The 22,369-nt window shown below is 53.3% G+C and overlaps 1 protein-coding gene across 2 annotated transcripts in view; it reads left to right on the forward strand.

Moving 5' to 3' along the window:
- The window catches only part of CPNE5 (copine 5), an 88,076-nt gene that overhangs the window by 25,256 nt on the left and 40,451 nt on the right, over window positions 1-22,369 (forward strand). The window contains exons 4-9 of one of the 2 annotated variants that reach the window (XM_080663774.1): window positions 12,074-12,177; window positions 12,651-12,690; window positions 12,919-12,995; window positions 14,704-14,763; window positions 16,814-16,864; window positions 17,142-17,205. In XM_080663774.1, the coding sequence (XP_080519900.1) occupies window positions 12,074-12,177; window positions 12,651-12,690; window positions 12,919-12,995; window positions 14,704-14,763; window positions 16,814-16,864; window positions 17,142-17,205 (396 nt within the window). The remainder of the gene's footprint in view (window positions 1-12,073; window positions 12,178-12,650; window positions 12,691-12,918; window positions 12,996-14,703; window positions 14,764-16,813; window positions 16,865-17,141; window positions 17,206-22,369) is intronic. The other variant, XM_080663775.1, reaches the window with a different exon arrangement.

A 22,369-nucleotide genomic window follows, 5' to 3' on the forward strand; every position in this document is an offset into this window, starting at 1 on the left:
CCAGCCGTGTGACATCGACCTTTATCAAAATGTTTAAAGTAACAAATGGGCCCTTGTTTTGTTGTTGTTGTAGTTGTTGTTTTTAAAATATATTTTACTGATATTTTACAGAGAGGAAGGGAGAGGGATAGAGAGCTAGAAACGTTGATGGGAGAGAAACATCAATCAGCTGCCTCTTGCACACCTCCTACTGGGGATGTGCCCGCAACCAAGGTACATGCCCTTGACCGGAATCGAACCTGGGACCCTTCAGTCCGCAGGCCGATGCTCTATCCACTGAGCCAAACCGGTTAGGGAACAAATGGGCCCTTGTTATTGCTAAAGCCCAACGCAGGAGACGAGGCGCACTCCAAGGAGAGCGTGGTCTGCTCCGGGCCTCTCCCCTTTCTGCAGAGAGGAGTCTGCCCCTGCAAAATGGCCCCTCTTGAGCCGTGGCTCCATGGGCAGCCTTTAGGGGTCTTGGCTCTCATCATGCAGCTGAATTTTCAGGACCCTGACTTCCCATCATCAGGAGCCAGAAGTCAAGGCCTGGATTAGGGAGCACATGGGTCCTGGGCACCTATTCTTAATGTTGGGGCTTTAGAACCCGCTATGGCACAGTGAGGACATACCGTCCCATGTCCCTTCAAATCCTTACTCTACCCCTTCCCTAACCTCTCGGAGCCTTGGTTTTTGTTGTTGTTGTTTTTTTAAAAAATATGTTTTTATTGATTTTAGAGAAAGGGATGATAGAAACATTGATGAGAGAGAAACATCGATTGGCCGCCTCCTGCACGCCTCCCATTGGGGATCGAGCCTGCAACCTGGGCATGTGGCCTGACAGGGAATCGAACCATGACCTCTTGATTCATGGGTTAATGCTCAGCCACTGAACCACACCAGCCAGGCCGAGCCTTCGTTTTCATCAGTAAAATGGGGCTCCAGTGCCTGCTCATTGGGCTGTTGGGGGACTAAATGACAGAATCAGCACAGTGCCTGGCTATGCCCAGTACTTGTAAGGATTGTAACTATGTACTACCACCAGACAAAGCGGGGGAGGCTCTGTCCCCTGAGCCACGGCTCCTGGCTCCTCCTGGCTCCTCCGGTAGGAGGACAGCTGACATTCCTGCAGCCTCCACATCAGCAGCACCCCCGCCCCCGCCCCTCCCACCCCGCTCCCACCCCCGCCTTCCCACACCCTAGGAGAGGAAGCAGAGGCACAAAGGGGTCTTTGCTTTCTTTGCCCAGTGACTCAGCCTGGAAAGCAGCAGAGCTGGGAGTGAGGTGGTCTGGTTCCGGGCTCCTCCCCTTACCCAGGCCTGGACTTCCAGAGTGGCCTTTTCTAGCTCCAAGTTTGATGTGGTGACTCAGGGCCAACTGGGGATGTGTGACTCCTGCTGCCTCGCCCCTCTTCAGCCAGAGGCATTTGCTGCTTGTGGGTAAAATATTAGAGGAGCCCGAGACTCCATCTGGAGGAAGGAGCGTCCTGTCCTAGTAACCCTGAGGTTCCAGGCCAGGTCCCTCGGCAGCCCATCAATCTGGCACTTCATCGTTGTGGCTGAGCTGTTGAGAGTGTGGGCTCCAAAGCCGAGGTGACTGGGTCCAAATCCAGCTGCCGCCTTCCCAGCTGGGGCTTTGGGGCAAGTGCGCAGGCTTAGGACCTGCTGGGAGGAGATGAGCTCCTTCATGAACAGTGCCTGGTGCAGACCATGTTCAACAATGACTCTTCTTATAAGAAGCCCGAGCGAGCCCTGGCCGTGGCTCAGTTGTTTGGAGCTTGGTCCCCTACACCAAAAGGTTGTGGGTTTGATTCCTGGTTAGGGTGTGTATCTAGGTTTCGGGGAACATCCTCAGTAGGAGCATGTATGGGAGGCAACTGATGGATGTTTCTCACATTGCTCTTCCTCTCCCCCTCCCCCTCCCCCTCCCCCTCTCCTCTCCTCCTCCCCCTCTCCCTCCCATTCCCATCCTCTATCTACAATTAATAAAAATATATCCTGGGGTGAGGATGAAAAAGAAAAGAAAAGAAAAGAAAGAAAAGAAAAGAAAAAAGGAGAAAAGAAAAGAAGCCCTGAGTGAGAAACCAGTGCTTTCCCAGGAGGAAGGAACCACTGATGGTATTTCAGACATCCTGGGGTCGTTGTTAGGAGCTAGAGACTTTTAGGGGTGCCTTTAGGGAGGGGCTTGCTCAGGGCCCTCCCCCCATATCTGCAGCCAGACCCAGGGCTCAGGGGTGCAGCCACCAGGGGACGGGCTGGTGGAGGGAGTTTGTCAGCAGCGTGGCAGCCAGGCTTGTTGGTAAAAGGGTTCTTTCCCCAGGAGCTGAGATTTGACAGATTATCCGGAACAAAGGCAAATTAGGAACAGGCATTTAGGCGGAAGTCTTTCATTATGAGCTTGGTGCATTTTCACAGGCTGCTGCTGGCATCGGGCAGAGGGAACCTCCTCTGTCCAGGGCCGGTGCTGGGCAGGTCTCCCGCTCACCGCTGCCCGTGCTCACCCGGAGGCCTAAGGAAACGGCTGGTCTGGGAGGCCGCAGGCCAGCAAGCCTGCTATCCCTGTGCCACTCCGGGCGAGCCTTTCCTCACTCGCTGGTTTCCCTCACTCTACAAGGGTGCTGCAGAATCCTGGGAGAACTTTCTAGACCCAAGATGGTGGCAGCCCTGGCACAGAAACAAACAGGCCCTGGCATGGAAGCCAGCCCTCTATGCCCCTCTCCGAGACCCAGGCCCTCCTCCCAGGTGCCCAGATCTCGGGCCTCCTCCTCCCCGCCCTGGGCACCCACCTGCCCTGTTCCTAGAGCAAACACATTCCGTCTTCCTATGTCTGTTTAAGTTGGTGGCTTTCTGGCCTCTGTTTTTAATCTCAATGAACATGATTCATGAAGGGCTGGGCTGGGCTTTTAGAGTCCCAGTGATGGAGCTGTCAATAGTATATTACAGGGAGCTCGGCCGGGAAGCGTGGCAGCTGTGCGGTGGAGAGCAGTCCTCGGCCACCACTGGCTGGGCTGGCACAGCCACGGGCGCTTTGCATGGGAGGAGGTCTCCAAAGCTTCACCCAGCTGTAATTTGTAAAAGAGCATCATCCCATACACCAAAAGGGCACGTTAGGATCGTTCAGGCTTGCAGAGCCACCACTCAGTAACTGAGCAGGGGACCCGGTGAGTGTCACTCCTGGCAGCCTGGCCACGCCCCCACCCCTGGGGCCGCTGGCAGGTCCTCCCTCTGGAGCTCTGCTCCTTTGTCTGTAAGCGGGGAGGGCGTTAGCAATAATATCGGTGCACCAGGTCAGTGGGGATTAAATGAGACCATGGATGAGTGAAGTGTTTCAAAGAGGAGAAGTCACGATACAACCCAGGAGCAGGAGGAGGAGGATTTGATGGAAGGAAGAACCCGAGGCAGCGTTGACAGGCGTCTGGGAGAGCAGGGCGCTGCTGCCACCTCAGCTCTGTCACAGCCTTTTCCTAATTAGCAGTGTGACCTCCGTCAGAACCCCCGACCCCGTTTCCTGCCTCTATTTTCTCATTGGTTGAGAGGATTTGGTTCCTTCGGCTCTGAGATCTCTAGGCTGAAGGGTCAACTAGTTAATCAATGAATGTTTATGGAAATCACTGGAGGAACCAGGACTCTGTGTGTGTGTGTGTGTGTGTGTGTGTGTGTGTGTGTGTGTGTAGGGGCTGGAGGTGGATGGTGGTGAGCCGAGGCACAGGTCAGGGACACGCACCTGTGCCACCTGACCTGTAGAACCATCCAGACCCCATAGGAAGAGTCAACAAGGTGGAAGGCACAGTAGGCACCGAAGAAGGTCAGAGGCTGGGCAGTCGCATACCGTGCATGAGACTGGCTGGGGCATAGTTCCAGCCTCATGCATAGTATTAACCTCTTCTTGGTTAGTGACTACCTCAGCTCCTCATTGAGTGGGAGCGGAACCTGCCTGGGTTCACATCCTCTCCCTGCCACTCACTTGCTGTGTGACCTTGGGCAAGTCACTCAGTGTCTCTGAGTTTTATCTTAGTTAATTTATCTGTAAAATGGAATAATAATAGTACAGCCTTACAAGATTGTTATGAAGATTAAATGAGTTAATATATGGGAAATACTTGGTAGCTGGCACACAGTAGGGCGGCTATTACAGGTTATTACAGGTACTAGAGGCCTACTATGCAGCAGACGCGGCACAGGGCTCCGAGCACATTCCCTTCCCCCTCCCTCGGGAGCAGGGATGGTTTGCTCTGTGATGAGGACATGCAGGCTCTCAGGAGTTCCACGTTGTCTCACGTAGACAATAAGCAACAGGCTATGGGCAGTGGGGGTCCTGGGGCCCTGGCCCGGCTACCCCTTGCACCACCCTGGCTCTGGGTATTGGTGGGCATTGAGGCGGATGTTGGGAGACTTCCGGTTTCCTTGTGGTGGCTTGTCTCACTTGCCTGACCTGGGTTCTCTCTCTCAGCCCTGCACTGGCCCTTGTCCCAGGGCAATTCAGAAGGACAGCTGCCCTCCTGCCCCCATAAATCCCAACACCTGTGTGAGGCAGAGCTCCGGGGAGCCATTTAATTTAGTTCTCAGAGAAGTTTCAAGTCTGCCTCCCCTTTGTGGGTCTGGCTGGAACCGATGACATGTAATTAATGCTGCTTAATTGCTATTCCCCGGGCTTAGTCAGGAGGTTCCAGGAGCCCTCAGAGCGTCTTCAGTGGCATGTCAGGGGCTCCCACTGGGTTTCATTGCTGGGGACAAGAAGTGAGCTTCTCAGAGGGCAAATGCCTGGATTTCCAGGCTCTTTTCTCATTTGTATTTTCTTTCTTTCTCCCCTGGGGGACTGCCCCCGGTCCCCGAGGTCAGGGAGGCCCCCACACCTCCTTGATTGACAGTCCATTCCCCAATTACACACACAGACCCTAGGGCCCTCTGCATCAGACTCACTTGGTAAAACAAAGATTTGGGGCTTCTCTTCGGCTTTGTTGATCTGAGAGTTCCTGTGCCCTTTGTTGATCTGAGAGTTGGTGGCCTGTGCCCCCAGACTGTGAGCAGTGTGAGGCCCCTCATATCCTCAGACCCCGGAGTGTGGACAGAGGGGCTCAGAAAGGACCGGGAGGAGGGACGGGTGTTTCTTTTTTTTTTTAAATTTTTTAAAATATATTTTATTGATTTTTTACAGAGAGGAAGAGAGAGGGATAGAAAGTTAGAAACATCGATGAGAGAGAGACATCGACCAGCTGCCTCCTGCACGCCCCCTACTGGGGATGTGCCCACAACCCAGGTACATGCCCTTGACCGGAATCGAACCTGGGACCCTTCAGTCCACAGGCCGATGCACTATCCACTGAGCCAAACCAGTTAGGGCGGGATGGGTGTTTCTAAGGAGCTAAAGTGTTCAGGGCGAGCTTGGCTCTGCTCATAGGTGGTGAGGGGTTAACCCACCCTCCCCTCCTTCCCAAGTACACAGACCACATGCCTTTGTGTGCTTCCCCCCTGCTCACACCTCCTAGCTCCAAGGCCCTTCCTGCTGCAAAACTCAACACTTCTGTGTAGGATGAAATGCAGCCACATTGAGGTTTTGAACATCAGTTCAGTTGTGTTCCTATCAGCATTAATAGGGGTGTAAATTGGGCCTGACAGGGACCTGGTGGCTTCTGGATTTTTAAAAATCCAAGTTTTCGCATATTTCCTTTGTTATGAGCTCAAGTAATGAAAGCTGTAAACCATCTTTAGGAAGTCCCTGGGCTGTAGCTCACACAGGCCTTTGTGCCAGTGCCCATGTTAATTACCCCTGAGTCCTGGTAATTCATCACTGCCCAGCCTGGCTCACCGCCCCCTTTCCCGCTCCAGGAGATATCGGGGCCCTTGGAGTCCCCCTCCCTGTCCTGTTTCCAGGGGAACTCCATTTTCTTCTCCAGCAGCAGATCCGTCTCTAGGGAATTCCCCTCTATTGCAGCTTCAAGTGCCATTTTAAAAGCAGCTGTCATCTTCCCTAACGGGTGTTTTCCTTGCTGGCGGAGAGAGGGGTGCACAAAGAATGCGGGCTCTGTCTGCACTGAGGTTTATCCAGAGTCCTGCTTGGGGGTGGGGGTGGGAGCGAGGGTTTACAGGTGTCTGAGGGAGGAGGCGATGCACTGAGGGAGAGGAATGGCCCAGTTTAACAGAGGATTCTCTTGAACCCGGCTGTTTACCCAAGATTCTGCTATTAGGAGAAATTTTCATTTTGTCTGAAGACAGGAGGTACTAAGAATTAGAAAGAGCAGGAGAAGCAAATGCAGGAACTCTTTTGGAACAAAGGTTAGACATTATAAGATTTAGATTGAATTTAGGCGATGGGGCAGGAACCCAGTCTTATTCAACTCGAAGTCCTCCCGGTTGCCTTGCACACAGTGGGGCTTCTGTAAATGCCTGTGAAGTAAAAGTCATCTTTATTTGATTTTTATAACACTTGAAAGCTCTTGCCAGTTAGATGAAATTAAAAAATACAGGGGTGGGCAAAAGTAGATTTACAGTTGTTCCTATAGAAAATGATACAATAATCCCATCTAATAAAAGAGTAATATGCAAATTAACCATCACTCTGCTACACCCTATCCAATAAAAGAGTAATAAATTAACCATCACTCCGCTATACCCACAAGCCACGGCCACCAGCCAATCAGGAGCAAGTATGCAAATTAACCCAACCAAGATGGCTGCAGCCACGGAGCGAGCAGGAGGCTTGGTTTTCCCCGGCAATGGAGGAAGCCAAGCTTTCCACACACCCTGGCCAGCCCAGGCCTCCACTCAAGGCTACAAAGTTTCAATTGTAGAAGATAAATAAATCCCAGATACCAGGGCCTTTGCTTGGGTCACCGGGGGGCGTGGCCGGCCTGCAAACCACCACAGGCCCCTCGCCCAGGCCGCCCCACACCCCAAGGGAACCCCCACCCTGATCTGGGACACCCTTCAGGGCAAACCAGCTGGCCCCCACCCGTGCACCAGGCCTCTATCCTATCTAATAAAAGAGTAATATGCAGATTGACCATCACTCCAACATACAAGATGGCTGCCCCCATGTGGTCAAAGATCCTGCCCCCATGTGGACACAAGATGGCCACCACAAGATGGCCAGCAGGGGAGGGCAGTTGGGAGGGACCAGGCCTGCAAGGGAGGGCAGTTGGGGGCGATCAAGCCTGCAGGGGAGGGCAGTTAGGGGTGACCAGGTTGGCAGAGGAGGGAAGTTGGGGGTGACCGGGCCTGCAGGGAAGGGCAGTTGTGGGGGACCCAGGCCTACAGGGGAGAGCAGTTGCAGGGGGACCAGGCCGGCAGGGGAGGGCAGTTAGGGACAAACAGGCTGGCAGGGGAGCAGTTAGGCATCAATCAGGCTGGCAGGGGAGTGGTTAGGGGGTGATCAGGCTGGCAGGCAGAAGCGGTTAGGGGCAATCAGGAAGGCAGGCAGGTGAGCAGTTGGGAGCCAGCAGTCCTGGATTGTGAAAGGGATGTCCGACTGGGATCGGGCCTAAACGGGCAGTCGGACATCCCTTGAGGGGTCCCAGATTAGAGAGAATGCAGGCTGGGCTGAGGGACACCCCCCCCCCCGCCCCCCGTGCACGAATTTCATTCACCAGGCCTCTAGTCCTATCTAATAAAGAGGGAATATGCTAATTGACTGTCATGCCCTCAAAGGTGGCGGTGCCCACAGCCACAAGATGGAGGTGCCCAGTCCCCTCAGTCCTGCTGGGGCAGCCAGCGCGCCCCCAGGTGGGCCCGGCCACTCTGTGCACCTGCCTCTGGAGTCCCCCAATCCCCTCAGCCCCCCAACCCCACAGGGCCGGCCCAAGGTGCAGGCAAGCCTCAGATGGTGGCTGCCCAGCCACCCATCTGAGGCTCAGGTAACCAGACCCAGCTGTGGCTTGTGCTGCCGGCAGTGGCAGCAGCAGAGGTGTGATGGGGCATCCCTTCCCCTGATTGCCGGGTTGCCTCCCACCCCTGAGGGCTCCCGGACTGTGAGAGGGGGCAGGCCAGGCTGAGGGACCCCCCACTCCAGTGCATGAATTTTCATGCACCGGGCCTCTAGTTAATAAATAGTCATACAACAATAAACTGTTTCATGGACTCGCAACTGTAAACCTATTTTTGCCTGCCCCTGAATAATGGCCTTTGGAGTTAGACATATCTGGGTTTTGATCCCATCTCTGCCTACCTGTGTGGACTTGGGCAAGTCACTAAACCTCTCTGAGTCTCGTCTCCTCACTTGCACAATGGGTAATAAAAAACTCACAGGGTCTTCGTGAGAATCAAACAGGATAATGACCTGCTTGTCTGCGGAGCTTCAGTGGGGGCTCAGTAAACGTTCGTTTTCTTCCTTCCTCCGGCACTGGTCCTCAGCTCCATCTGCACATTAGAATCACCGAGGAAACTTTAAAAAAGTCATTCAGGCCCCACCCACGGAGATCTGGGTTTAATTGGTCTGTGGTGGGGCTTGAGTATGGGTGTTTTTTAAAAGCTCCTATTAAAGGATACATTTTTTTAAAAAGTAAAATCATTAATCCCATACAAATATAAAATGAACACATGGCAACGATTTAACTCGTTAATTAATGAGGGAATCAGTAAGAGTTACAACTGGTTCAAATACAGCAGGTCCTCAACCGAGATCCCTTTTCAATGTCATTTTGTGATAATTTTGATGAGGTGCCATGGGAACGTAACTCTTGTTTACACCCATTAGCCTGTGGTAAAATTAGTTTCATTATACATCATTTCTCTTGAAGTCACAGGACCCATCAATGACGTTAAGTGAGGACTTACTGTAATTCAAATAACACACACATATGGCCAATCAGGAATGCTGAAAAGAATTTATAAATAGATGCAAAGCTGGTCAGGAGCCAGAGGGTAATAATCAAATAAGCAATTGCATACCACCTTACTAAATTTATTTGTTTTTCTTCGGACAAGAATCAGTTGCGTTACTCTATGCCTTCCACAATTTTCAGAGCTATAAGGTTCTCATAAATGATGGAAGGTGCGGACCTCTATGAAGTCAGACATCTGGACTAGTGTGTGGAGAGGAGCACCCAGGAATCTGCTTTTCCGCACGTTTCCATATCTCACACTTCCCCAGTGGTTCTCTGCAGCCACAGGGGAGGACCCTGCCATAGGCCTTGTATGCAGCTGTTAGCGCTCTGTATTGTTGGTGTGTGTCTATGAGTTGTCCCACCAATGAGAGAGAAGCCCCTAAGTACAGGGTTCACATCCCATTTATGTTTGTAGCTCAGCACCCAGCACACTGCCTGGGCTATAACAAGTGCTTCACAACTGTTCATTCAGTTAGTGACTGAATTGATTGGATAACTTTAAGAAGTAAGCAAGACAAGTAGTATTCTCCATCTTCTGCTGAGGAAACAGGCTTTCAAAGACTCTGATCAAGTCCACAATTAGCTTATGATGAAGTCAGGACTCAAACCCACTCATCCATTTCCTCACTCAGCCTTACTTCATTCAACAATTCCTGAGTGCCTACTGTGTGCCAGCCGCCGGAGCAGTGCCCTCCTGCTGCCCTTGCCCCTGCAGCGCAACGTGGCTTAGAGAGCATGGCCGGAAGGCCTGGGTTTGCGCCTTGAAGTCAATGATCATTCGCTGTGTGACCCTGGACAAATTACTTAGCTTTTCTGTGCTTTTGTTTTCTCATCAATAACATGGGGAAAGTCTACCACAGGACGATTCAATCATGTTTAACATAGTTCCTGGTGCTCTAATCATCCGCAACTGTGAGTTTGTGACTCTGTTGAGCAGCGTTGGGCCCTGGGCTGCAGAGATGAGGAGAACCTGGGTCCTTCTGCTGCTTGAGCAGCTCAGTCTAGGGGTGGAAAGAGCCTCAGTAGATTATTGTCAGGGATGTGGTAAGTGCAGCGATAGGGACGTGAGGAAGATTATAAGAGCAGAGGGGAGGGGTGGACATTGGAGAGCAGGACTTCTGGGAGCTGAGTCTTCAAACATCAGCCCTTGGCCCACATGGTGACCAACTAGGAGGCAGCGGTCAAGATGAGAAAATGGCGAGTCCTGTCCCAGGCCACAGCACAGGAGAGTGCCCTCCCGTCATGGAGGGTAAAGTACAGGCTCCTGCGCTTCATCTTTATCCCTGTCCCTTTTTGAAATAGAATCTCACAAAAAATGTCCAGTGCACTGAAGAGATGCAAGAGCTGCTTTGATGGAATTGATGGCCTGGGCTCAGCCCACACTGCCCTCCTCCCAGGCCTGGAAGACTCCTGGGAGCTCAGGGCCCCGTGTTCCACAGTGTCACTCTCCAGGGTTCTCAAAGGGCGGTCCCTGCATCAGCAGTGGCAGCATCACCTGCATTTTTTAGAAATGCAGATTCTCAGGCATCACCCTAAACCTATTGAGTCGGAACCTCTGGGAGTGAGGCCTGAACCTTGTTTTAACAAACCCTCCAAGTGATTCAGATGCTCAGAAATGGGGACTGAATTCCCTACATCATTTGGGGGAGTTTAAGGGGATTCAATTATTGAGTGTCTAATGCAGGGGTGGGCAAACTTTTTGACTCGAGGGCCACAATGGGTTCTTAAACTGGACCGGAGGGCCGGAACAAAAGCATGGATGGAGTGTTTGTGTGAACTAATATAAATTCAAAGTAAACATCATTATATAAAAGGGTACGGTCTTTTTTTTATTTCAATAGTTTTATTCATTTCAAACATTTTAACAAAAAGAATGTAAACACTAATTATTATAATTTGAAACTTCAAAAAATGGAGGAATCATAGCACAATAACATACCTTATATTGAAGATGGCAAAGGCAAAATAAAATTGCCTAACAAAGGAAAGGTACAAAAGCCTTTCAAATTAAACTTAAATATAATAAAATAATTTAAAACTAAAACAAATAGAAAAGAACAAAATATGTAAACAGTAAATTAAACATTTTCTTTAGTGCAACTTCCAAATTATGCCCGGGACGTAGATGTAGATAGCAATGTAGACTGGGTTGAAAGGTTTTTGGTCTTTAAAACATCAACTTCAGTGGGAACAGTGTTGTTGGTCTCCTTTTTAGCTAATGCTCTGATACTGTGCTCTCCAGGGGCGTGTCTCCCTACATCACCACGATAACGTGTCTACACATTCCCAGGGTGATGTCGGGAGACGCGTCCGCGGGCATTACAAGGAGCCTCTGGAAGATTGAGAGGTTGTTCCTTCTACTGAATGGGCAGATATAAATCCGCCCACTCAGAAGAAGGAGCTGCAGCCGTGTTTCCCAACGTTGCCATGTTAACACTGCTGCTGGTGAAGGAGCGGAGGGGAGAGCAAGAGAACCCTCTGCTCTTTCGGCTCCGTGGGCCGGATAGAACAGCCGAACGGGCCGGATCTGGCCCGCAGGCCGTAGTTTGCCCATGGCTGGTCTAATGTGTGAAAAATTCTAGCGTATATGCTGCAGGGGATACCAAGAAAGTCAAGTCTGTGTATTAGTTATCTACTGCTGCGTAACAAACTAGCCCATGGGTTAGCCACTGCAACAATAGGGTCATGAGTCTGGGGGCCGCTTTGTGGGATCCTCTACCTCACCAGGCCATAGTTGGGGGTGTTGGCCAGAGCCTCAGTCATCACAAGGTTCAGCTGGGGCAGGGCCCACTTCTAAGTTGTCAGTGGTTGTTGGTAGGATTCCGATTCTTAGGGGTGGGTTGGCTGTCCTTAGTTCCTTATCACATGGGCCTCTCCATAGGGCAGCTCACACCACGGCAGCTGCCTTCCTCAAGGTGAGCCAGCTGGAGAGAAGAGAGGCTGTCCAAGATGAAAGTCATAGCCCTTTATAACATAATCTCGGAAGTGACTTGTACGCTAGTCTGTTCATTAGAAGTGAGCCACGCGGTCCAGCCCTCATTCAAGGGGAGGGATTATGCAAGGCCGTGGATGCCAGGAGGTGGGATCTGATCCCACAGTCCTGTCTCTGCCCTTGCATTTACATGGGGGCATCAAATGAGGGCACACCTAACCGGAATCAGTCAGGGAAGGAGGGTGGTCACAGGGCAGGCACAGGGCCAGGTCCGAGGCTCCAAACCCAGGGCTCCCTGCGCTGCCAGCCTGGACCCGGGGTCCACGCCCCATCTCCTCTTGCAGTTTGGACGCACCGAAGTCATCGACAACACTCTCAACCCCGACTTTGTGCGCAAATTCATTGTGGATTACTTCTTCGAGGAGAAGCAGAACCTCCGTTTCGACCTGTAAGTGGACGCTGGTGCTGAGGATGGAGCTGGGGAGGAAGTGGTGATGGGAGGTGGGGCTGCAGGACCTATGGTTGGGCAGGGGGTCCCCTTTCCAGGGAAGGGGGCAGTGGTGTTAGAAGAAGCCCAGGTTGGCCTGGAATAAAAGTGACTATTAGTTGGAGTCCAGCCTTATCGGGAGAGGAAGGGAGGTGGGAGAGGGGACAAAGCACCCCCATTGTTCTCAGTTAAGTGGGAGGCACTGAGCAGCCACCTAACCTGGCGGCGGGAGGGGGTAGGGGGTGAGGAGAGATCTTGGGGACTAGTCTAGCTCCAGCTCTGGCAGCCCCTTTCTCCCCAGGTGACAGGGAGGACCCCATTGGCCTCTCCCCCGTCCAAGCTTTCCTGGGATCAGAGCCCATGTTTTGGGTGCAGGGGTCCTGACCAGGACTGGGTTGGGCAGGACCCCTTCACCACCTCTGTGTTTTCTGCAGATACGACGTTGACTCAAAGAGCCCAGACTTATCCAAACACGTGAGTCTCACCTGTCACTGCCCAGCGATTCTGCAAGTCTCTTAAATGCCAAGTCTGAGCCAGCCCTGCTTCCCTGTGACAGAGTGTGTGTCTGATGCGGGCCCTGTCGTTTCAGAGCCATCGCACTTCTGGCGGGGCGGGGGCGGGGCGGGGGGGGGCGGGGGCGGTTGCTGGATGGCTGTGAGCAGGGTGGGCGACACTGGTCTTTTCTGTACCCCGGATGTGCAGGATTTCCTGGGCCAGGCCTTCTGCACCCTCGGAGAGATTGTGGGGTCCCCCGGGAGCCGCCTGGAGAAGCCCCTCACGTAAGTGTAGAGGAGAATTGGCCTGTTTGGGTTCCTTCTTCAGTGACGGGCCAACTTCCTGCCCAGCCCTGCTGAGGGCAGGCTGCGAGGAGGGGCGAGGAGTAAGAGGCCCCATGGGCCTGCCCCTTGCAGGGCTTTTAGCCAGTTCCCTTGGAGGGACCCCAGCTGGTTATTAGAGCCCCATATTGCTAGGATGGCCCTGAGATGCTATTCCCTTGTAGAGGGGAAGAAACCAAAGCCCAGAGAGGGGGAGTAACTTGTCCAAGGCCACACAGCTAGGAAGGGGAGAGCTGGGGTATGTTTGAATGGAGGGTTCTACTCACATCGCACGTTCCTCAGATTGTTCACCCTTGGCGGGGGCCGGAGCTGGGCCCAGTGAGGCCCTCCCCATCTCATGCTGCCCCGATGGCCTGCATTAAAGGGTTTTAAGTGCTTGCAGGGGGAAGCCATTATTCTGAGCAGGCTCTGGGATGGAGTCCCAAGGCTTCTCACGGTGCAGTCTGAGGGTGGCCAGGTGATGGGGGTGATCCCTCTTGTCCCCATTTCTCAGGAAACCCCAGGAGCAGAGCCCAGGCAAGAGAGGCCTGAAAACTGGTAGAAGCACCCAGGTCATGGGCAGGGTGGGCAGGAAAGGGGGGTCAGGCTGGGCGGGCATCAGCCCCCAACTTGCCTCTGCCAAGTCCACACTGGCTGTGGTCCCCTCACATGACCAATAATTGCAGAACCTGTTATTATGAGTGTGTGTATGTGTGTGGGGGTCTCTCCAAGGCCCTTGTCTCTGACTCCCCAGTAGCTGTGTGGTAACTTCAGGACTCCCAGAAATGCCTCCCTGTCCCCCAAAAGGTCACCTCCTCTGGGCTCACAGAAAATAATGATAATGGCTATCATTTATTGAAAACAGGGAGCAAACCCAGGTTAGGGGGCTCTGAAGCTTATAGAATGTGGGAACTCAGGAGTGAGTGTGTGTCTGCCCCTCTCAGCTCCCAACGGCCTGGGTCAAAAGCCCATGAGTCACTTGGTCAGGTTTCTATCTGCTGTCACCTGGTCCACCTCAGGTGAAGGGCGCACCGTGAGGGGACTGAGGAAGACCTGGGTAGGAGGGGGCTGGGAGCTGTGCCTTCAGGGGAAGCAGATCTGAACCGTGGGGGCTGAGAGATGGCTGGTGCTGCTGGAGGAGGGGACCTCTTCTGTCCGCCGAAGGGTCCAGTGCCCAAGGGCAGTGGTTGTCTTGGCCCGGCCTGTGGGCAGCTCCCGACCACCAGGCCTCTGTTCTGGGCCAGACGGCTTTGCTTCTGTGACCCCGTGGGGTCCCTCACACTCCCCGCTCGCATGGCGGCCTGTGCCCTAGGCTCAGAGAGGTGCGCAGTGGTTCCCAGGCTGCAGAGGCCTTGCACCCCCTGAGGGCTTGGTAAACACAGACGGCGGGGTTCCACCCCACAGGGCCGGCGAGGCCTGAGCATCTGCATTTCCAGCACATTCCCAGGCAATGCTGATGCTGCCGGCACGGAACCCCACTTTGAGAACCCCTGAGGTAGTGTTACCCAGGACTTTACAACAAGGTTTGGGAAGAAGACCTGTGCCTTTTGGTTCTACCTTGATGATTGATCCAGGACAGAAACCTGTCTCCAAGAATCCAGATGCCAAGTGCTCTGGCCTCTCAGGACAGGGAGCTTGGCCCATGACCCGCTCTCTCTTCCTCTCTGCACAGGATAGCAGCATTCAGCCTGAACTCCAGGACGGGCAAACCCATGCCAGCTGTGTCCAGCGGGTAGGTCCCCAGACATCTCTGGCTGGAGTCCTCAGACCTTCCGCCAGCTCTGCAGAGGGTCCTCCAAGTCCTGGCCCTGTCCCACTCCCACCACCGTGTATTCAGCCTGACCAGGGACAGAGGGCCCGGTCCCTCCTCAGGGACTCAGACACGTTGGGCCACTCTGCAGCTGGCCCTGCCCCCATCCAGGCTGGAGCCCCAGTGGCTCATGGGACTTCTGTGAGCAACTTGGGGCCTAGATGTAGGGGCTGTTAACAGGAGTCACTTTCTCTTCCCTTCCTCTCTCTGGCCTGGTTTCCTTTCACCACACACCCTCCTCTGTCCCCCTCTGCCTCCCTTCTCCCATCCCCTCTCTCCTCTCCCTCCACGGCTCCCACTGCTGGATCTCAGGCTCCTCTCAGTAACTTCAGCGAATCCTCACTTTCTGCGTTTGCTCACCAGCTGCAGCGGCCAGCCTCCAGCCTCCTCTCTGGCCTCTGCTTTTGGCTGGCCTCACGCAGACCCTCCCCACTCCTCCCCTCTCCTGGTAGGAGGGAGGGTCCTTACCCCACGGGGGCAGGGGAGGGAGCTGGGCTTGGGGTCCAGCCTGGAGGTGCTTCCGGAAGATGAGCACCAGGCTGAGTGAGCAGAGCTTGCGGAGGGCTCCCAGGGGCTGGGGTCCCAGCAGCTGATTGGCCACCAGACCAGCTGGATGTGGGAGAGGGGCCTCCAGGGGACCCAGGGGGGCTCACAGCCCAGGAGGGTGTGGATGCTGATTGACATGGGAGTAGAGAAGCAGCAATTAGAAAGAGAGCCGGAGTCAGAGAGAGAAATGGAGAGGGTGGGAGGGTGTGTGTGAGAAAGACCAGAGGGAAGCGGGGGGAGGAGAGACAGAAAGGAAGGCCGAGCAGGTGGAGCAGGGCTGGAGAGGGGAAGGAAAGATGGGAACTAGAAGAGGGGCTCAGAGGCAGAGAGGGACAGATGGAGAGGCGCTGGGTGAGGAGGCTGGTGTGAGGGTTTTATCACCTGGTCCACAAATCCTATCTCTACTACCAGAAAGGGCCAGACAGGGGGCACCCAGTTCAGCTGCCCTCTCTAAGGGGACAAGCTGGCAGGCACTGCCACCTGCCTGCGGCAGGGGAACCTCCAGAAGTGGCCCCTGCTCTCCTGATATAGAGAGATCTAGGCCGGCTGATCAGACCCACTCCCCTGCCTCCCCTGCCTCCTCTGTGTGAAGGCCCCTCCCTCTGAGAATTGGTGCGAGGAAGAGCTCCATTCATTTTACTAGTGAATATGCGCACACAGGCCTGGCACAGAGAAGGACCTCAAGGAGCATCATTTCCCTCCCTGCCCCTCTTTCCTTTACATCCGTGGTTCTCAAAGTGTGTTCTACAGTCAGCATGCTGGTGGCCCTGAGGCTGGCCTGAAGTGTGGAGCCACCAGCATGCTGACTGTGGAACACACTTTGAGAACCACGGATGTAAAGGAAAGAGGGGCAGGGAGGGAAATGATGCTCCTTGAGGTCCTTCTCTGTGCCAGGCCTGTGTGTGCATATTCTCTAGTGAAACATGCTATAATCATACCCATTTTAAGGGTAAGGAAACTGAGGCTCAGAGAGGTACAGTCATGAGCCCGAAGTCATGCAGCTGCTGGGCAATGTGACATTTTCTTCTACCTCCCAAGGGCCCCTGGCCGCACTGGGACTCCTGTTAGTCCCAAACATTGGAGTGGGATCGACTGGTGCTGGTGGGAGAGGTCCCTCCTGAATATGAGGAGGCGGTGCTGGTCAAGTTCCCTGGGAACTTGCTCTCCTGGATGAGATTCCCTGGGTGGGTCGACCTCCCTGAGGATCTCTCTGGGAGAGAGAGATCCCAGCCAAGTTGGTCCAGGGGAGGTAGTCATGGGAGAAAGGCTGGGCACGCTCCCGCAAGGGTATGCCAGCCCTTCTGCATCACTCCCTGTTGCTGCTCTCCTGAGATGAATCAGAGCGGCTCAGAGCTGGAATGTTCTGGGATTCTGGGGCAGCTGCGTGCAAGGTGGGATGGCTGCCCACAAGGTCTTTTGCCCACAGAAGTGGTCTCTGGATGGAAAGTTTGAGAACCACTGGCCTGGAAGCCTCCGGGTGAGTCTGGATGCTTTTCTGATTCTAGGACTTGCCGTGCAGACGCTACCTTTCCTGGTGGGAGCAGGGGCGGCAGCTCCAGGCCTGGGCCTGGCCCAGGAAGCAGTGCCCTAGGCCACCCTGCACCGTGTTTCCGGAGACTCTGTCTTCTGGGGGAGCGGGGGGGCTCTGGCAGATCTGCTGGGGGGTGGGAGGATGAGGAGGGCTGTTTCAGGGCGTGTTCAGGCTTTGGTTTCTGTCTTTGTCTGGCTCTCCATCCTTTCACCTTCTCTTCCAGCGGTGTCCCAGGGAAGAAATGCGGCACCATCATCCTGTCTGCCGAGGAGCTCAGCAACTGTCGGGTGAGTGGCAGAGGGACTGCAGGGCAGGCCCTGGTGGTGGATGGGGTGGGTGGTATGGAGGGGAGGCTGGCCTCCCTGTGGCCCCGGGACCCTGTGGTTCTGGGAGGGAACAGCAAGACAGGGCTCCTCAGTCGTACCTCTCCCAGAATTCCCTAACACCGAGCTGGAAGGTGAACGCCTTTCCTTGTTTACCTCACGGAGGCCGTCAGCAGCAGAGCCCTGCCCCCTGGCTCCTGCCAGGCCTCCTCCCACTCCCCGTCACGGCACCACTCGCTGTCCTGAGCCAGGACTGCCTTGGCGCCAACCCTGCAGCAGGGGGGCCTTTCAGTCTCGGAGCCTGGGCGCTTGGCATTTATTGTCATTTTTCACTTTTAGCTCTAGAGCAGGGACACCCTGCATGGGATGAGAGAGCGAGGGCATGTGGTAGGGGTGTATGTGTGAGAGAGTGTGCTTGTGTGGGGGTGTGCATGCGTGTGTACATGTGTGTGTGAATGTGTGTCTGTGTGTGTGCGCGTGCGTGCATGCGCTGGGAAGCAGAGTCTCAGTCCCAGGCAGCCTTGTTTTTGTTCTGTGCGGCTGTGAGAAGCAGTAGGTGGACACAGCCGAAGGGGCTCGGGACCCGATGGCTGATGACAATGATAAAACAGTACTTATTTGCCAAGTGATGGGTATTTTACACACGTTATCTCTACTCCTGAAATAGTCCTCGTTTCAGATACTACTGCTGTTCCCATTTTATGGGCGAGGAAATGGAGGCTCAGAAAGGCTAAGTCACCCGATGAAGGACAAGAGGTGGTAGAGTCAGGGTTCATATCCAGGTGAGCCTGACTCTACAACCCGGGCTCACTGCCCCAAACCACCCAGATGGCATGCCTTTAGGGTAATTAGGAGCCCTGGGTAGGAACTTGGGTCCCAGGAGGAAAGGTGGAGGCAGCAAGTGCATGAGCACAAGACCAAGCCTGGGGTAACCTGTGGAGCTAGCCCCCCGTGGGCAGGTCCAGCTCAGGTTAGGGGCCTGGAACGATGCGGAGAGACAAGTTTCCTGACCTCCATGCAAAGTGGTGTCTGTTGGCTCCCAATATTTATTTAAGATTAGAAAAAATTTAAATTATGAGTTCATGTATTTAAGAATAGCGATAGTTTACCCCGCTACTGGTTAACATAAATAACATCTTGTTTGAAAAATAACTGTATTTCCAAAACAAAAGTCATCTAGTGAGAAGAGTGGCCCTGTTTTAATTTCTGCACATCTCTTTAGTCCGCTCAATGCGAGGACTGCTCTGCAGTCAGGTGTTGTGACACCTCCGTCGGGTGACTTCTAGAAAATTCCACGTCTTATCAGCATTATTATAAACATAGTTTCTGCCTCATGGACCCCCTTCCCGGGGTGGGGGGTGGGGGAATGTCCTGGTCCATACTTTGAGAACTCCTGGTATGGAAGTGTAAATTGTTAGCCAACATTTTCTGAACCACTCACTGTGCTAAATCGTTACATGTATCTACTTGTTTATCTGATGTGTTATAATATGTAATGTAATGTGTAGTATGATCCTATCTAATAAAGAGGGAATATGCTAATTGACCCTCAAACTATCGCAAAGATGGCGGCGCCCACAGCCACAAGATGGCAGTGCCCAGTCCCCTTAGCCCCCCCAGGGCGGCAGGTACGCGGCAAGGCTGGGCCCACCTGCCTCCAGAGTCCCCCAGACCCCTCAGCCCCCCAGCCACCCAGGGCTGGCCCGAGGTGCAGGCAAGCCTTAGATGGCAGCTACTCAGCTGCCCAGGGCCACCCGAGGCTCAGGTAACCAGGGCTGTTCGAGGCTTGCACTGCCAGCAGTGGCAGCAGCAGAGGTGTGATGAGGTGTCACCTTCCTCTGATCACCTCCTGCCCCTGAGGGCTCCTGGACTATGAGGGGGCAGGCCAGGCTGAGGGACCCCCCACTCCAGTGCATGAATTTTCATGCACTGGGCCTCTAGTATATTATAATGTCTGATGTATTATGGTCCTCATTTTGCAGAGAACTTGTGACCTGCCCAAGGTCACACGGCTACTGAGTAGACTGAACGCAAGCAGTCTGGTTCTAGAGCTGGGTCTTTAACCTCTAGGCTGTGGGGTCCCAAACTGCTCCCAGTTGGAGAATGAGGTACAGTGGATAACAGGGGCACTATAGTAAGAACCACATCTACTCACATGCCACTGCTGGCTCTGGTCTCTCTACTGGTCTGCGTCCCTCAGTGGGTCTGGAGGAACTTGACAGAGGCCTCAACCTCCCCCATGTCTCCACCAGCAGAGGGCTGGGCACACAGTAGGTGCTCACAATGACCTATCACAACCTGTGACTGAATGAGCAGGAAGCACAGCAGCAGGTGAGGATGAAACCACACCTGTGTGTGGAGGGAAGCCAGCTGACATGGAGGACAGCTTCTGGTCAAGCTCCCTGAGCCTCAGTTTCCCACCTGTATGCCGGGGCTCAGAGGGCTGCTGGGAGGTTAGAGATGGACTGTGCCTACCTGGCTTCTACAGGGTGCCTGGGAAAGACTGGATTCCTTGCGGCCTCCCCTCAGTTTGCACCAAGCGTTTAGCTCAGCCAGAGACGTCCTGCCTAGTTTATAATTCAATAAGGTCATAAAAGTGAAAGTGCTTTCTAAAGAAATTCTAAAGCTCTAGAAAATGCTGGGTGCTGTTATTTGGTCTAGTTTTCTGGGATTGGTGAACAGTCTGAATGAAATACCTATTAGACACCCCCCTCCGCCCCTCCCCCTCCCGGCTGCATCCAGGGATGGCAGCAGTTTCCTGGATTTAAGCTGTTCCAGCACAGGGGCCTCCCTCCCTGGAACCGTCAGCTCCTTTCTTTGGGCCATCTTTGGCTGAGTTCTGTCTTTCCCTAGAATACTTGCGAGGAAAAGAGACTAATTCCCAGCATCTGGCTGAATTAAAATAATTACATCTGAGCGGCTTTGCCTCCGCTGTTCCAGCTCCCGATTCTGTGGGAGGATCAAAGGAAGAGGGTGGAGTGGAGAGATGGGTTCCCACCAGAGCAGAGCTTCCTGCTCCAGTGAATACATTCTGCCGAGGCAGACAAACCCTCCTTCTCCCAGGGATGCGTGGGCGGCCGGGCCCCGCAAAGGATTAGAGTGGACTCCAGGGTGACCAGCATGCTTACCAGCACACTTCGGTAGGTTGCGGAAAATCCTTGCTCATCTATAATCAAAATACCAAGACAGTTCCAACAATCAGCATTTGATTTTTAAAATAGTCAGTGGTACTTGGTGTTGACAATGATGAGCTTAAGCTCCTGAATCACCGTTTAATTATGCTCAGCAGTAAAGCCAGAATTATTCCGTGTAACGGACCAAGATTGCATCGTCCTCACAAGAAGACCAGGGCTCTCCGTTTACAGTCTATTTGATTCCCCCACAGTCTGGACAGGTGTGCTGACCCTAGTTTACAGACACAGAGAGGTTGAAGTGGCCTGCCTAAGATCGAAGGATTCTACCCAGAATACTCGGGAGTCTTCCCCTCCCCCACAGTGAAGCCATGGGCCTCCATGGTCCATGAACAGCTACGGGCTTTATGGTCTTTGTGGGGCCACTAGCCTTTAGCAGACTGGTGAGTGGTGGGCCTCTGCAGAGAGGCAGAGGTGCTGAGGCCCAGGGAGCAGGCAGCTCCTTGCTCTCACCTTCCGGGACCCTGAGCTCCCCGTAGGCCTGTGGGGCACCCAGATCTTAGTTCCAGGCCAGTGAGCGTGTCCTCGCTGCCTCCCAGTCAGGTCCTGCACACACGGGCAAGTGTGACTCACCTCTCAGACCCGCTCATGTACTCACTCATTCCATTTCAGCAGATATGCTTGGGCTCCATCCTCGCCCTCCCAGAGTTTCCAATTTAGCGTGAGAGACAGAAATGCCAACCAGCCATCACAGTACAGCAGCAGTCCTCAACCCTGCCAGACCCGTGGCCTCTTTTTATCACAGATATTTATAGTAGCACTCTGTACAATTCGGAAGGAAAGTTCATGGACAGTACTATGTAATGCCAACATACAGGAGCGGGAAGGAGCCCTCACAGCCACCTAGGGGAAGATGGGTGGGTCCAGGCAAAAATAACAGCTTGTGCTAAGACCCTGGGGCAGGGAGAGGCCCCGTCAGAGAGGCGAGGGTGTGGGTGGGAGATTGTGCGGGACCTGCCACAGGGGAGCCTAGCAGCCCTGAATCCTGAAGAAGTCAGAACTCTCATTGTTCTCAAGATAGACCTCAGGGAGCCAGTGTCTCCTGGTGGGAAGAGCCCTGGGAGGAAGGGAGAAAGATAAGAAAGAGGAAGATGAAGTCAGGGACATGGGGCAGGTTTCCCGAGCCTCCGGAGTCTGCAGGTTGATGTTTAGGGAACGTGTGGGTTGGGCTAGCACAGCTATGTGTTCTGCATGGTGAGTGACCAGCATTCAACCATCACCCTTTTAAAAGTTCGTTTGTGATTTTTTTTTTGTCTTAGAAATCATTTCTCTAGTTTTAAAGAAAGAAAGAAAGAAAGAAAGAAAGAAAGAAAGAAAGAAAGAAAGAAAACCAAACCAAACACATTTTCCCTGAAGCTAAAAAAATAACATGTTCATATGGACAAGTTGGAAGATACAAAGAAGAGAAAATCACCCAGAGATAATCAGGGCTGACATTTGACGATTGCCTCCAGGCTTCTTCTGGGTGTTCACGTATATGGCTTTTCCCTTATAATTAGTAGAATGTAGAATCCAGTTTTCTTTGATTTGTCAGTAGAATATGGTGTCCAGATTGTCCCGTCATTAGATATTCTTGGAGAACATGCATTTGCTAGCTGCATATTATCCCTCTACTCTACGGATGGGTCATAATTCACTGACTATTCTCTTATGGGCAACAATATAATTAATACTGCAGCGAACATCCTCATAGCCGAATCTTTTCTCTCTTGAACTTTAATTGATGGATTTCAGTTCATGTCCCAGCACACAGCTCAATGAGTGGGAAGGAAGATGGTCAATCTAGGTTTTCAGCCTCTGGATGATCTAATCAACAGATGAGAAACGGATTGAATTGTTTGAAAAGTCGGTTGTTAAGATGGTGGAGAGAAGCCAGCCTAACCTCAGTGTGGTTATTACAGTCAATACGTAAGACAGGCCAGGCTCCTTGGCCAACG

This window comes from Plecotus auritus, assembly GCF_963455305.1.
Source record: "Plecotus auritus genome assembly, chromosome: 4".
Taxonomy (NCBI): Eukaryota; Metazoa; Chordata; class Mammalia; order Chiroptera; family Vespertilionidae; genus Plecotus; species Plecotus auritus.